Source organism: Gorilla gorilla, chromosome 7 (genome assembly GCF_029281585.2).
Source record: "Gorilla gorilla gorilla isolate KB3781 chromosome 7, NHGRI_mGorGor1-v2.1_pri, whole genome shotgun sequence".
In the NCBI taxonomy this organism is placed as follows: Eukaryota; Metazoa; Chordata; class Mammalia; order Primates; family Hominidae; genus Gorilla; species Gorilla gorilla.
Window position 1 is genome coordinate 28,519,687 of NC_073231.2, and position 15,103 is coordinate 28,534,789.

General features: G+C 37.0%; 1 protein-coding gene across 5 annotated transcripts in view; it reads left to right on the plus strand.

Moving 5' to 3' along the window:
- Positions 1-371: 371 nt before the first annotated feature.
- ADAM28 (ADAM metallopeptidase domain 28) overlaps positions 372-15,103 on the plus strand; it is a 57,460-nt gene continuing 42,728 nt past the window's right edge. For all 5 annotated transcript variants that reach the window (XM_055348188.2, XM_063709139.1, XM_063709140.1 and 2 more), the window contains exons 1-5: positions 372-777; positions 6,538-6,641; positions 12,972-13,048; positions 13,241-13,319; positions 14,426-14,502. In XM_055348188.2, the coding sequence (XP_055204163.1) occupies positions 732-777; positions 6,538-6,641; positions 12,972-13,048; positions 13,241-13,319; positions 14,426-14,502 (383 nt within the window). In that variant the 5' untranslated portion in view covers positions 372-731. The remainder of the gene's footprint in view (positions 778-6,537; positions 6,642-12,971; positions 13,049-13,240; positions 13,320-14,425; positions 14,503-15,103) is intronic.

The following is a 15,103-nucleotide window of genomic DNA, read 5'->3' on the forward strand; positions in this document are numbered from 1 at the left end:
AGTGACAGATCCTAAAATTGTATCTTTTGGGTCTTGAATCCTTTTTCCACACTCCTGGTTGCCAGTTATGACACAAATACCCCCCACAGATCTAAAAATTCTTGTGCTTATATTGTCAGATATTCTTATTTCAGGATAGTCCGAACTTCCTGAGAGTACCCTTGTGTGAGAATAGAACATAAAACAATGGAAAAGAGAATGCTATATAGTAATTAGGTTGGATTAGAAATTGCTTTACATAACCCCATTATGTATGTGGGGGGAAATAACATTCTTAATAACTTTTTTCCTACAACTATATACATGTAAAAATATATTTAAACATATATATTTATATATCATATCCATATATCCATAATGTAAATAAATGTCTGGCATATTTTTCAAGTATCATTAATGCAGTTGCCTCTTTCCTTGTAGCTTACCTGTCTATAGTAATATGTTGGAAATGTATTACTTTGGAGTGGGGAGTATGGAGAAGGAGAGCAAAACAATAGTTCAGATCAAGGAATCTTAGAGCCAGGAGGCAGCCAGGACTTCCACCTGCTGGGCTGTTGTTGCAGGACCACAGCTTCGAGGTTGTGCAACACCTTTAGTAAACACTTCCTGAATCAGAGACAAGAATGAACCAGGGAGTTTCATTCTGTCTCACTGGAGAGGAGGCAGGGACAGACCCAGCAGCACCCATCTGAGCGAGAAGAGCAGACACCGTGCTCCTGGAATCACCCAGCATGTTGCAAGGTCTCCTGACAGTCAGTCTCCTCCTCTCTGTTCCAGGTATATATTTAGCTCTTTTTCAGGTTCTGTTGAATGCATTAGCGAACTTTTCATAGTCTCCTGATAGTTTTATTGTATAAACTATTTTGACTTTTTTCTTTTTCTTTTTTCTCAATCAATTTTACTAACCAGTTGGGCTGGTTTTAACCTGTTGTTTGGGGGCTGCGAGTGATACAAAGACAATGTTAAAAAGAGGCAACAAGAGGTCTTGAACCAATATGTATGCATCTCATCTGAGAATATACAGAAATAAAAGGGACAATTTCATACAGCACAATTTAAATCATGAATATGATTTTTGACTGAAAAAGTGGAATTCATCAAAACCCAGCTTGTCATTTAAAGAATGGTAAAGATGTGGCAGATTTGGCTATTTATTACTGTGTACCAGGCTTAGGAAAATACCTACTATTATTATGGGAGCCAGTTTGGCTCTTTCTGTTTGAGTGTATATTTTTGTATTTACTCATTATTAGTAATAATACATGTGACTAACTGGAAATAATATTTTTTGTTTATAAGGTATTGTGATATTACTTAACAAAACAATATCTCTGTTAAGCTTAAATTGATAATTTACTTCTATTTTGCTGGTTATATCAAGCATTTAAAAATCTGAAAGGAGAAAAATACTACTTCCTAACAAGAAATTATGTCTAGCAAGTCTCTCAATTTCTGGTAAATTCTCTAATTAGACTTTGGTTAAATTACATTGGGTATTGTGATTCTTCAGCTTCTATTTCCAGAGCTTATTTAACTCAGCACATGAACTGCAGTGCCTTGAATTCCTCCCAGTAAACCTGTTCTTGGGTCTTAGAATGTTTGCTGGGACCTGGGGATGGGAACAGATTATCAACTAGAGGTATGGGCTTAGGGAGGGAAAAGTTTTCCTTGTCCATGCACCCTCTTAGTACTTTGTTGCTAAAAATGATTTTCCTGTGTCTCACTTGTTTCTGATTTGTTTTCAAGACTTATAAAAATTTCACTTAACCTAATATCTTTAAATATCTAATTATTTTCCTTCTGTTTCTGTATATTTTTGCTTTATATAATATATACCTATATCTGAACTGAACCTTTTCCCACTGTGCTGTGATCCTCTTCATCTCTAATGCCTTTTGCTTTGATACCTATTTTGTCTGATGTGAACGTGTTACACCAGCTTTCTTTTGGTAAAATGAGCCTGAAATATTAAAAATATATATAAAACTCATGCCAGGCATTTAACATTGACCTGAAATTCCTACTTTTTGAGGCAGACTTAATAGAAATGTTTTTTCTCTCCGTTCTCCAAAAATGCTATCACCAAGAGATTTTCCAGAACCCCCTCTAAGCTGAAATACAAGAACTGCTTGGGCACTAGCTTAGTTGAAGAGCGTAAAGATCAAGCTGGATCCACTAACAGAGTCACATGGCTAACACTGGGGCCCATGCACATTACAGTCTTTTTGTGCAACTGGGCACACTAATCAGTTCTGCTGCCCCGACGGTGCATGTATAACATGGCACCAAGAGATGCAACTTCCTCTGATGTCAACTCTAAAAGTGTGATGTCACCCCTCCTTTAACTTCTAGCTTCTATTTTTAAGGGTGTCTTTTTGCCACTGAACTATCCCTGTTATGATTCCCATTTGGGTTGCCTTTCTAGTCAGAATATAAGAAGTAAAGCAATTTTCATTTCCCAGTTCTTCCTGTTTGTTCTCTGCCCCCATCATCAAAGCAATACATATGTGCCCCTCTGACCATGACTTCTGCCCAGTCCCCAGATGGTTGAAATAAAAGAAAAAGATGTAAAATAAGGCTGGTTGTGTGCAGTGAACTTCACAATCCCGAGAAAAAATTGACTTATGGGATTTCATCCTAGGAAAAGGAAAAACAAATATTTAAAAGGATGTGACAGGTGTTTGTGGGGTGAAGATGTAAATGATTGCATCAACAAAGGAGAAAGGTCTTTACCTTATTACAGCAGAATACTCAGGGGGTACAGCACTTTTTGAAATTATTTTATTTCAAACTACCAGTTCTTCCTTGCCTTTATAAGATAACTAGAAGACTGAAAAGAAAATATACAGTTTAATCTAAATAGTCAAAATAACAGACCTAATAGAAATGCAGTTTTTTTCCTTTTGTTTGTACTCACTTTTAATGCATGAAGTTTAAAACCACAAGATGGTTTGAGGAGATGCAGAGAATCCCAGGACATAAGTCAATATCCTTGTGTAAACCCTAATTCAGCGTTTAATATGATGTGTTCAGTTTGGAAAGAAGACATTTCTTTGAACAGTTTCAAACACATTTGAACAAAAATGAAAATGTCAATATTACATACTCATGTTCCCGTTTCCAAAATGACCCCAAACAGATGAACAAATAATGTAGCAATCCAGACTAATGTCTCTCACATTAACGTTGTTAATGAGCTTTGGCTTTTCTAAGACTCAAAACAGTCAAAAATAATTATCCCATCTAAACCAAAATAACAGTTTTCTTTTTCCTGATCTGGTTTTGCTAGTCAAGACTAATCCAGCGTGTGAGTTCTGTGGGAGAGAGAAGGCAAGTATTAAAATGAATTAGTAAAAACATATTGTGTTACATCTTGGATTTGTGTAATACCCGGATGGCAGTTAGTTCTGTTTGTTCCTCAGGCTTCAAAAATAATTAACCTGATGTTATTCAGTGGGGATGATGCTGCACCATCTCCATTAAACTTAAGGATGGATGAGCTAAACAATATTTAGGTCTGTTACATCCCTACAATGGCTATGTAATTTGTTGTATTCCAGATCCCATTATTTCAGGGACTTCTAGGTTTCCAGAAAATAAGAGCCTTTAAGAGAAATGCTATTTAGTTTCTTTAGAGAATATATGGAGTGACAAGAGTTTGGAAGGAGCTGGAATGCCATTCACTTCAAACTAAAGAGATTGAGAGGTTGCCAATGACTTTTAAAAGAAATGCTGTGGGGTTTTTTTTGTTGTTTCTTTTATTTTGCTTTGTTTTTGGTTTCCATTTGGAAGTGTTCGGCCACCAAAAAGTTGGAAATAAATTTCATAACTTACATATTTTAATCCCATATTTAAGAGCCAGTTTGCAATTTCTAATTTCATGAAACATTGGGATTCAGATACTAACTAGAAGCCTAGAGGTCAGGGTGCATGTGAGAGAAAATTTGTGTTGGCTAGATGAGCCTGTTTTCCTTCTCACCATTTCTGAATGGTGCTGAGAAGGAAACTCACTTCATTTTCTGCTTTTATTAAAAAAATCAGGAACGTAGGTATTATTTTATTCCACGAAGGCAGCTTGGACTAGTATTTCCTGTTAGAATCATGTGTGTTCTAATATAGCATTTAAAAAGATTTATGTTGGCTGCAACACTGGTGAAATTTGGCTTCGTGAACTCTATCTTAACAAGACTAACTGCATTGATTAGCTACTGTAATATACCAGGCAGCATGTGGGTGCCTTATGGTATGCTTGTTTTGTGTCCCTGAATTAAGGAGGCAGCAGGGAATTGTATCAATATCATCAGTTAATTTCTGGCAGGAGTAATTTTCTTACCTCTTGGCATCTTAGTGTTTCAAAATAATTACAATAATTAGAAAAATTTTAACTCAGAAAAAGAATCATCAATTTTTCTTAAGGTTTTTGAACTTATGTTTCAAAAATTTTTTATAGTTGATGTTATTCTTTTCCTTTACCAAAAATGAATTTAATAGAAATAAAAGACGCCCAGTGATTCCGTCTGTGACAGCAAGAAATGAGGAACTGAAGAACCCCGTGATGTTGTTCTTGAAGTGTGACAATGTAATGAGGCTTATTTTATCACAGTGGATCAGAATTCAGTTATCCTAATGATCACTGACTCTTGAAAGAGGTTATAGGGGATTCTGTACTTATATGCATAAATCATAAACCACTTGAACTAGCTTTAGGAACCATTTAATTGGCGTCCTTTTTTCAAACTATTTAAAGACTCAAACCAAATAAAAAAATAAGGTATTCTAATGTCAGTGCCATGGCTTTAAGTAATTTTGAATTTTTTTTTAGAGTAACTCTTACACCACTGAAAGAAAAGATAGTTCATTACTTTAACACCCCATTTTTGACTCAAAGAGTTCTTAGCTGGTTTAAACCCTTTTTCTGTTCTTCAAAGTTAAATGTAAGTGACTCTTGAGTCGTTAAATGAATTAAAGTCATTCTCGAGTAATTTTAAAAAAACGCTGTATTTTGAAAGTTTATGCTTTAGTTTCTGAAGAAAACTTTAAACAATGTTTTGCTCTGTGGGAAGTGACTGGAGTAAGTGCACAGTCCTCCTAGATAAGCAATGAATACTACTGATTAAGTGCCTCATCTATGTTTGTTAAAAGATAAACCACAGTAACCTAAATGTATCTCACCATAGAACTTAAGATTTGAGTACTTTAATGAGCTGGCATTACCTTTAGAGACCCTCGTAGTCCTTACTCAGAGAAGAGAAAAAAACCTTTTCAGTTCTAGTCTTAGAAAGTTGTAGAGTTAGGCCCCATTCTGCTACTGCAGTCTACATTTTGGTTAAGCCTGTAGCCACCTGTAGCAGCTAAGGAGCAGGTCTATCGACTATATACAGAGCAGAGACTAGACCACATGGGCAAATCAAAAAGAAAATAGAAAATCTAATGTTAGCTTCGAGAAAACTGAATCTCTGTCTCTAAAATGACTTCTAGGCCGGGTGCTGTGGCTCATACCTGTAATCCCAGCACTTTGGGAGGCCGAGCCAGGAGGATTGCTACAGCCTGGGATTTCAAGACCAGCCTGGGCAACATAGTGAGACCTCTTCTCTAATAGAAAAAAAAAAGCCAGGCATGGTGGTGCACACCTGCAGTCCCAGCTACTCTGGAGGCTGAGGTGGAAGGATGGCTTGAACCCAGGATGTTGAGGCTGCAGTGAACCCTGTTTGTGCCTCTGCACTCCAGCTTGGTGACAGAGTGAGACATTGTCTCAAAATAAAATAAAACAAAATGACTTCTAAAGACAACATGGAGAGGAGCATTTAAAATGCAGATAGGTTGGATCAAATCACTTTTCAGTTCTCTTTCAATATGACTGCAGGCTCAAAAAAGTCCTTCCAGGCCAGTGATTCTGTTTGAATTATCTGCTTCTCTAATTTTCATTTTTTAAATGTTCTGTATGCAAAAATAAGGTTTTTCTGTACTGCTTATGCCAGCTCATTCTATGAACCTAGTATTGGAGCCTTTTCTTACTGTGACATAGTTTTTTTTAATTAGTATGGAATATTGCTGTTTTCAAATCCAAGAAAAATAGAGTAAAAATTGTGCACATTAGTTATTTTATTTTTCTAACATTGTATGGTTTCCAGTGCTTCAACTCAATTTTTCTGGGACTGATTCGCTTCTCAGAGGATTACTTTCACTTCTATCTTCATTTCTTTTTGCCTGAGCTGTTGCTATTTCCCTGCACTGCAGGGATCAAAGATAAGAAGTGGGAAAATCCAAAAGAAATACTTTCTCTAAATACAGTAACACCTGTAAACTTTTAATGGGGAAGTATCTGAAGATATAGGTTAAAGTAAAACTTTAAGAGGAAAGAGTAGCTTTCTGAGGTTGTCGCTCTCTTCTGGTGTCAGCACATTAATCACTCTGACATGCATCACTTCAGGCTTCTGTGTGTGGCACCGTTCATTGGGAATGCAGTAAGGATGGCCATTACTGACCAGCCTACTTCAGTTCTACCTGGATAAGTCTTCTCTTTTTCTTTTTTCTCAGTAAGTGCTATAAAAGAACTCCCTGGGGTGAAGAAGTATGAAGTGGTTTATCCTATAAGACTTCATCCACTGCATAAAAGAGAGGTCAAAGAGCCAGAGCAACAGGTACAACTTTTGATTTATCAAAGGATCTTGATTTGAGATATATATATACACACATATATATATCTATCTATGATGAGAGATAGATATGGGATTTATACATGTGCGTTTATATATGTGCGTGTGTGTATGTGTGTGCCTGTGTGTTTCAAGTGGAATCTGTGATGTTTTCAGCAATTACACCTTGGAGTTAAATAACAATGATTATATTTGTATTTGTTTTTGACCTTTTAAAAAATCTTCACTATAACCCAAAGTTATATTATTAACCTCATTCTACAAATCAAGTTTCTGAGAAGTGAAAGAAACTGTCCAAGGTTAAAAAGAGTAAATTTTTTTTTTTTTTTTTTTTTTTTTCCCAGACAGAGTCTCGCTCTGTCGCCCAGGCTGGAGTGCAGTGGTGTGATCTTGGCTCACTGCAAGCTCCGCCTCCCAGGTTCACGCCATTCTCCTGCCTCAGCCTCCCGAGTAGCTGGGACTGCAGGCGCTCGCCACCATGCTCGGCTAATTTTTTTGTATTTTTAGTTGAGACGGGGTTTCACTGTGTTAGCCAGGATGGTCTCTATCTCCTGACCTTGTGATCCGCCCGCCTCGGCCTCCCAAAGTGCTGGGATTACAGGCGTGAGCTACTGCCTAGCCATAAATTTAACATTTTATGATGATTTATTCTATGTACTTCCAAAAGAAAATTGGATGCTATCTCTCTATCTATCCATCCATCCTTCCAAACACAACTATGACAACTGAAACAGAAACAGAAAATACAGCAGGTGAATGCATGTATATATGCACATTAACATGAAATTTACCTGTCTTTTCTGAATAGGCTCTTCTTAATGTTTGTACATTTCTTATTGCAAATGAAACAACATATTCTCAGTCAACATTTACTCAATAAACATTTATTAATTCTAAGAGAAAAGCTAAAACATGATGATTCGTTCAATTATAACAATGCTATAATTACCTGCACTCTTAAGTCTTCTTCTGGGAGCCAGCAAAATACAGATAAATGAGACACAAATAATAGTTTACAGAAATACTCTGAAATCCAGCACACTCGGTGCACATATTCCCTCACTGGACACGGTTTCCCATAGCATTTCTTCTAAAGCAAATTTATGAAAACAAGTGGTTTATGATTTATGCATATAAGTACAGGAGTTCAAGACCAACCTGGCCAAGGTTGTGAAACCTGTCTCTACCAAAAATACAAAAAATTAGCTGGGTGTGGTGGTGGGCACCTCTAATCCCAACTACTAAGGAGGCTGAGGCAGGAGAATCATTGGAACCTGGGAGGCAGAGGTTGCAGTGAGCTGAGATCACGTCATTTGCACTCCAACCTGGGCAACAAGAGTGAAACTCCTTCTCAAAAAAAATAGAGAGATTATGCTATGGTGCTGCCCTGTGTAGCCCATCATATTCCAGTTCTTATGACTAATTTTCAGTTTTTGTGGCTTCATGTCCCAGTTAATAAACCTTTATTTTAAAATTCTTCTTTTCGACATAAACTATCAACTTCAGTTTGCTTTTCTTAATAATATTCTTGTTTCTACTTCTATGCTTTTTTAAATGGATTTCTTGCTACTTAAAATATTCTCTCTACATTTAGAGTCCCTCCCATTTAGGGGACTCTACATTTAGAGTCTCTTATAGTCTTTGTTAAGCTGACTTGCCATATTCATATATACACTAATATATCCCTATCCTGAAATCGTGCGTCATTCACAGTCAGTATTATAAAGTTTAGCTACTGATTTTAAAAAGAAATGTTGATTTTGTGTCAGGAGCGATGGTATGTTCACAAGTGTGTGTATGTGTGTGTGTGCATGTGTTTCTATGAGAGCAAGTGTAACCTTCACTTCTGGTTTGAAACTGTCCAGGTAAATTTTTAAAAGGTTTTTTTTTTTTTTTTTTAATATGTCTTTGCTATGTCTCTACTCCTCCTTCACCCTCATCTGCCAATCCTTGTCCTGGAACATAAATACTTGTTTCATTAATACATGTTGGTCTAAATAAATACTTGCAAAGCACATTAATTTTATCTTTAAAGAAAATAAGAGTATTAAATAAATACCATAGATAATTGAAGAAAAAATCACCTAAATAATTAGAACCTTTTAATGTTTCTTTAAATGGAAAATCTTTTATTTTTTTAGTTTCATCTGTTACATTTCCAAGTTCTCTCCCACTCCCTTTGGTTGTAGAGTGTAGAAGAGAATATATTATGAGGCCTGATGAATATAATGGAATGAGCACTGAATGCTTCCACAGCATCTCAGAAATAAATATAACTCTCCCATGTTTACTTTTTAATATCTCAGGTGTCAGGTGACACCTTTGAATTACCCCACAATAACCATGTGGCTAAACCATTAGCAGTAAGTTTTGCTAGGGTTTAATTCCAGTTGTTCACAGGAAGATATCAAAATCCGCATGACAGGGTTGCCAGATGAAATACAGAGTACCAGTTAAGTTTGAATTTCAGACAAACAGTAAAACTTTTTTGTATAAATATGTCCCACACCACTTTGGGAGGCCGAGGCTGGTGGATCACGAGGTCAGGAGTTAAGAGACTAGTCTGACCAACATGGTGAAACCCTGTCTCTACTAAAAATACACACACAAAAATTAGCTGGGTGTGGTGGTGCGCACCTGTAACACCAGCTTCTCAGGAGGCTGAGGCAGGAGAATCACTTGAACCCTGGGAGGCAGAGGTGGCAGTGAGCTGAGATCATGCCACTGCACTCCAGCCTGGGTGACAGAGTGAGACTCCGTCTCAAATACGAATATATATAATACATATATATATATATATTTATTTAAAAATATATACATATATGTTCCACACAACACTTCTGATATAATTATAAAGAAGGATTCCAACAGAATGAATCTAATTTTCCCAGCTAGTGCATTTGCATCTCTTTTCCTTAGTTGCTGATCTCTAGTTTCTATTCTTTCCCACATCTTCTAAACTCCTCCATGTGCAGGATTGTCACATTTAGCAAACAGAAATATAGGATGCCCAGTTAAATTTCAAATAAACAACAAATATTTCATTAGTATGTCACCATGGTCATAGGGGGCATATGTATTTTAAGAAGTATTGTGTGTTTTTATGTATAAACAAAAAAATATTCTCTGTTTATCTGAGATTCACATTTAATTGGCATCCTGTATTTTATCTGGCAATCCTATCCTGTGGCTTTTGATATCACCCTGTGAACATCCAGAACTAAGCCCTAGCAATCTGTCCATGATTCCAGATTCTGTCCTATCCACAGATCTAAGGTTCCTAATGCTGCTGCATGCCTCATATCTCAATCCTGCCCTGTTAGGGTTCTTGGGTTCTGCCATATCACAGTTGTTTTACAAACATAGACTGAAGAAGCTAGTGACATCTTTGTTTGCCACACAACAAATACATGATTTCCATTGGCATAGACTCTTCTATAGTCTCTCAGGCACACCTTATGACTAATAAGAACACTGTCTTCTAGATATAAGCCAAGTTCTTAGGAGTTATCTTTGTAGTTTCTGTGTTGCGACTATGGGTCTTCCCTGTGCAAAGACTTGATTAGCAAATACTATTTGAAACAATCCTAAATTCATAGTGCAGTTGACCACACTTATGATCAAGGGGATCTCTGTATATCCCATGAAAGCTTCATAGGTCTCACCCTAGATTAAGTGCTTCACTTCTCAAGACAGTGAACAGATGGAAGACTTTTGTGCTTATCATTATACAACTGTGCCCTGTGTTGTTTTATTATACAACCAGAGAACTGAGGCACTGGCTTTACCTGTCAGCTACGCCATGGTTGTGACATCATCTTTCTGACTTGATCACACATGCCACATTGCTTAATATTTCAGCTAGACTGAAATAATCCTGTGTAAAAATTTTTGGGGGCTGGGAGTAAAGAACAGAACAAGGTGGAACTTTGAATATTTTATTCATAATCATATTCACGATTTTATTTATATGAATGACATAAGGACTAAATAAGTATGTGTTAAGTAAATGACCAAATGAATAAGTAAACTAATGGACAAATGAATAAATGTTTATGACTGGAGCATATTACCCATAAACCTCCATAGATGCATATTTAACCTATACTCTGTGAAAGTCCCTGATGCTGAGAACTTACATTCTAAAGACAGTAACTATTCTTCAAAGAATTCAGCATCCAGATTGTACATGTTCTTAGAGGCCCAAACCATCTTGGTATTGGCCCATGTCATAAAAGAAAATATCTTACAGCACAATCCTCCCTCAGATTGAGAAGTCTTTCAGGCCCATTAGCTGATTTAGCAGGGTTTCTAGAGCTCATGGATTTACTGTAAGTTTTGAACAACTGTTGTATTACTAGAATTAAGAACCTCTCTGTGTATTCTACGGCTGCCCTTGGTATTTCCTGTGTGCCCATTGACATGCCCTAGACCTTACAGATGTGCTCCATCCCAGAACCATCCAAGACTGTGGCTTTCCCAATCCACCCACTAAATCAGACCCATGACATTATTTTAGAGGAAATTTGGATCTATATGTTTCTGTGGTCAGCTAGTCTTACTCAGTAAAACCAAAATCATTTCCTTCTAGTGAGTGCTCTCCAAATCAAGGTGCATCTTACTTCTCTTGATGCATACTTCAGAACCTGCAGAGTACACAACTAGAACACACTTCTTATTCTCAAACCTTGCTCTCCACCAGGAAACTCTCCTTCAAAAGTATTATTATTACATTACCCAGTGTACTCTCTTTCATAGAGGCCCTGGCTTTCTTCCTTCATCTTTCCTTCCATCCATAATCTTTATGCCAGTGTTAACCAAAACTCCACTCCAAAAGCATTTATTCTTTTCTAAAACAACCTTCAGCTAAAGTTTTAGTAACCAAATCTACTAAAAAGTCGTTGCTGAACAGGAAGCAGATATCTGGAAGGCCATTTCTGGTAGAAGACCATATTTGGTCTCATTCTCATAGCTTCATTCTAGCTAGCCTTTCTTAATCCTGAACAATAAGAGGTTATGACTATTCTGCATAACTTTTATTTTCAATGCCCTTTCTCTTTCCAGTTCCTGTCATGCATGAAAATAAGCTGAGTCCATCAACCTCTACTTATCTAGGCCCACATTGGGGGATATTTATAGCCTGGGATTACTGACAGCAGAGCAGACCTCAACAACTGAGGATTTAAGCAAAGTATGGACTGTAAGAATTGACTTTGGAGAGGGCTAAATCCCAGCACAGTGCTTATGATCTGATGACTCTAACATGCCTTGTCCGTCTGTGAGCTCAGATACCATACTGGCCAGAAGGGGAGGGAGAGAAGGAAGGCTTGGGCTTAGGTGCACCATAGCAGAAGAAACAGAACTCAGTCCATAATATGTGTTTCTCAACCACCTTTGGTCTACCATATTTAGATATCTTTAATGTCAATAAAAAGGCACTTCCTAATAACTTTTTAGGTATTGAGTGCAACCACAGTTGATAACCCTGTTTTATAGACCAAAGTCAGAACTTAGTACCCCAAAACATCTTCTTTAAAATAATTCTGTGTAGTCCTCAATAGCTCTCCTTATATACAAATATCCAAGTTTAAAATAATTTTCCTTTTACGTGGTTTACCCGAGGTCATATTTCTTCCTTCTAAATACCTGGGACTGTGGTTTCTTCTTAATGGTTCTTCCTCACATTACAGTATACATTACAGTATACATTCTCATAGTTTATGTTCCAGTTAGTCTTGAGAAGACCTCAAGACCAAAAATCATGAGATGTGATAGAAGTCTTTAGGCATCTGTGTACACTATTCCTTCTAATCAGTTAACTTCCCTTACTCACTTCACCTCGGTAATTTATGTGTCGTCTTAAACATGACTTTCTCAAAAAAGCCTTTCCTGGCCTTAAGACGTGAGACATCCTACTATATACATCCATTATCATGCACATAACTCACCTCATTGTCTGTCTTTTCACAAGATTATAAGCTCTCTGACAGTACGTACCAATTTTTCTTGCTTAGAGTAGAATTTTCAAAACCAAGCAGTATCTTGCAAAGAAACAGCACTCACTCAAACGATACTTGTAAAATGCAGGGATGGATGGATGGAAGGATGGTTGGAAGGGTGGATGGATAAAAGGCTCTCAGATAATTTGTTTATTTAGTTGCCGAGTTGTTTGATCTGTCAAAAGGGGAAGAGGCAAGCATTTGGTATTATACTGCTAAAAAATAGATATTGCTTGCTAATGACTACACAGATAGAAATATAATAGTCAAATGAATATGTTTTTAATTACAAGTAAATGTTTGTGTATTTTTGCAGGAACAATTTGAAACTGAATTAAAGTATAAAATGACAGTTAATGGAAAAATTGCAGTGCTTTATTTGAAAAAAAACAAGTGAGTATCTTTACCTGTGATATTATCCTCAGCAAGAGCAAGGCAGCCTATGGAGAGTGTGCTGAGTCTGTTGCTGCTTATGGCTCACACAAACCTGGACTAATCAGCGTTTGCTCTCAAATGACTTGAGAAGTTCATTGGACTTAGCAATCAGCACAAGTAACCACAACATTTTTGTGTTTCTTTCTCCAGGAACCTCCTTGCACCAGGCTACACAGAAACATATTATAATTCCACTGGAAAGGAGATCACCACAAGCCCACAAATTATGGTATAATGGAGTCTCTTCAATTCTTTAATCAGGGTTTTACCCACAGACCTAAAGGCAGTGTCCTTGCCAGGCAAATAATAGAAGTGAAACTGCATTTGTAACATTAGTGCTTTTTTCAGCAGTAGCCATTACCTAATTGATCTTCCACTTTTCTTTTTTTTATATTTTAACAAGAACAAAACAATTTCTTGGCAACTCTGGTAAGTTTTTCCAGCCTTTAAGGACCCCTGTAGGAGGGTGGGTAGAAGGAGCATGTTATTTTCTTGAGAGTGAAGAGTTACATACCTCTGGTGTTCTCAATCAATTTCTATCATTTCTCTGGATTTGTGGTCTTTTCAGCCAAGACTATTTCCTCAATGGCAATTACAGAATTGCTTTTCTTAAACAATTTCTCTTTACTGCTATTCATAGCCCATCTTTTCTTAGACTGAGCAGATGACCGTGTGTAGCCATGTGAGGGGTCATGCACCATTACCTCTTTTTCTGAGCTCCATTTTCCATGGGAAGCGCTTCAAGCATTGTTCTCTGTAGCAATAATATCAGAGTTTACATGGGCCAACACCTCATCTGTCCCGAACTAGAAAGGTCCTTCATGGAAGGAAAAATGTTAAGAACGGCATTTTGCTCCAAATGCAGGCAAGAAATATGCTGATCCAGTTAATCTGATGGAACGCTTTTGATAAATCAAGAAAGTAAAAACAAAAGCCCAATCTGAATAACCCATCCTTTGGGAAAAAGCTTGTAGGTCTTTGCTAGAAAAAAGTTAATGAGAAATTGGCCAAAAGGAAAAATGAGTGCCCAGTGTTTTAGGAGCTCAGGTTTTAAACTGACATATCCAAGTTTATTCTATCGAAGTATTATTGACATTCAGCCTACTTAGTCAACATTGACAGTTAATACCTGTCATTTTGGGATCATTAACTGACATGAACAATTTTAACTTACATGAAAGATTTTAATTATTTTTTAAACATCTTAGTCTACTGTTGTACAGCAGAATATTGTTTGAAAGCATTTAAAATCCTGTTTCAAGATTTCAGATGCGGCTTTAGCAGCGGTGCTAAAATTCACATGTACTTCTCTTTACAAAACCCCTTTTCCTTTAGGATGATTGTTATTATCAAGGACATATCCTTAACGAAAAGGTTTCTGACGCTAGCATCAGCACATGTAGGGGTCTAAGGTAAGACTTCAGGAATGTTTTGCATGTACCTGTGATTGTGGTATTTATGTATATATCTAACCAACCAGATGAATCCCAAATATCATTAATTTTTATATAGTTGAATATAAATCATAAGGGCCATAAAATTTTGAAATTTGAAGAAACACCGCTTCTCTTGATAGTGGCTTGTAAATTACATATCCGAATTGCTTTCAAATATATTTTTGTTAGCTTATTTTTAAAATACAGGATTTTGAGTCCCAGTTCTGGAGTCAGAATCTTTAGGTAATGGGAGCTGCTCTCTCTTCTTGCTCTTCACTTTATTTTACTCATTAATTTAGATGGAGTCTTACTCTGTCACCAGGCTGGAGTATAGTGGTGCGATTTCAGCTCACTGCAATCTCAGTCTCCCGGGTTCAAGTGATTCTCCTACCTCAGCCTCTCAAGTAGCTGGGATTACAGATGCCCACCACCACACCTGGCTAGGTTTTGTATTTTTAATAGAAACAGAATTTCACCATATTGGCCAGGTTGGTCTCAAACCCCTGACCTCAAGTAGTCTGCCCGCCTCAGCCTCCCAAAGTGCTGGAATTACAGGCGTGAGCCACCACCCCCAGAC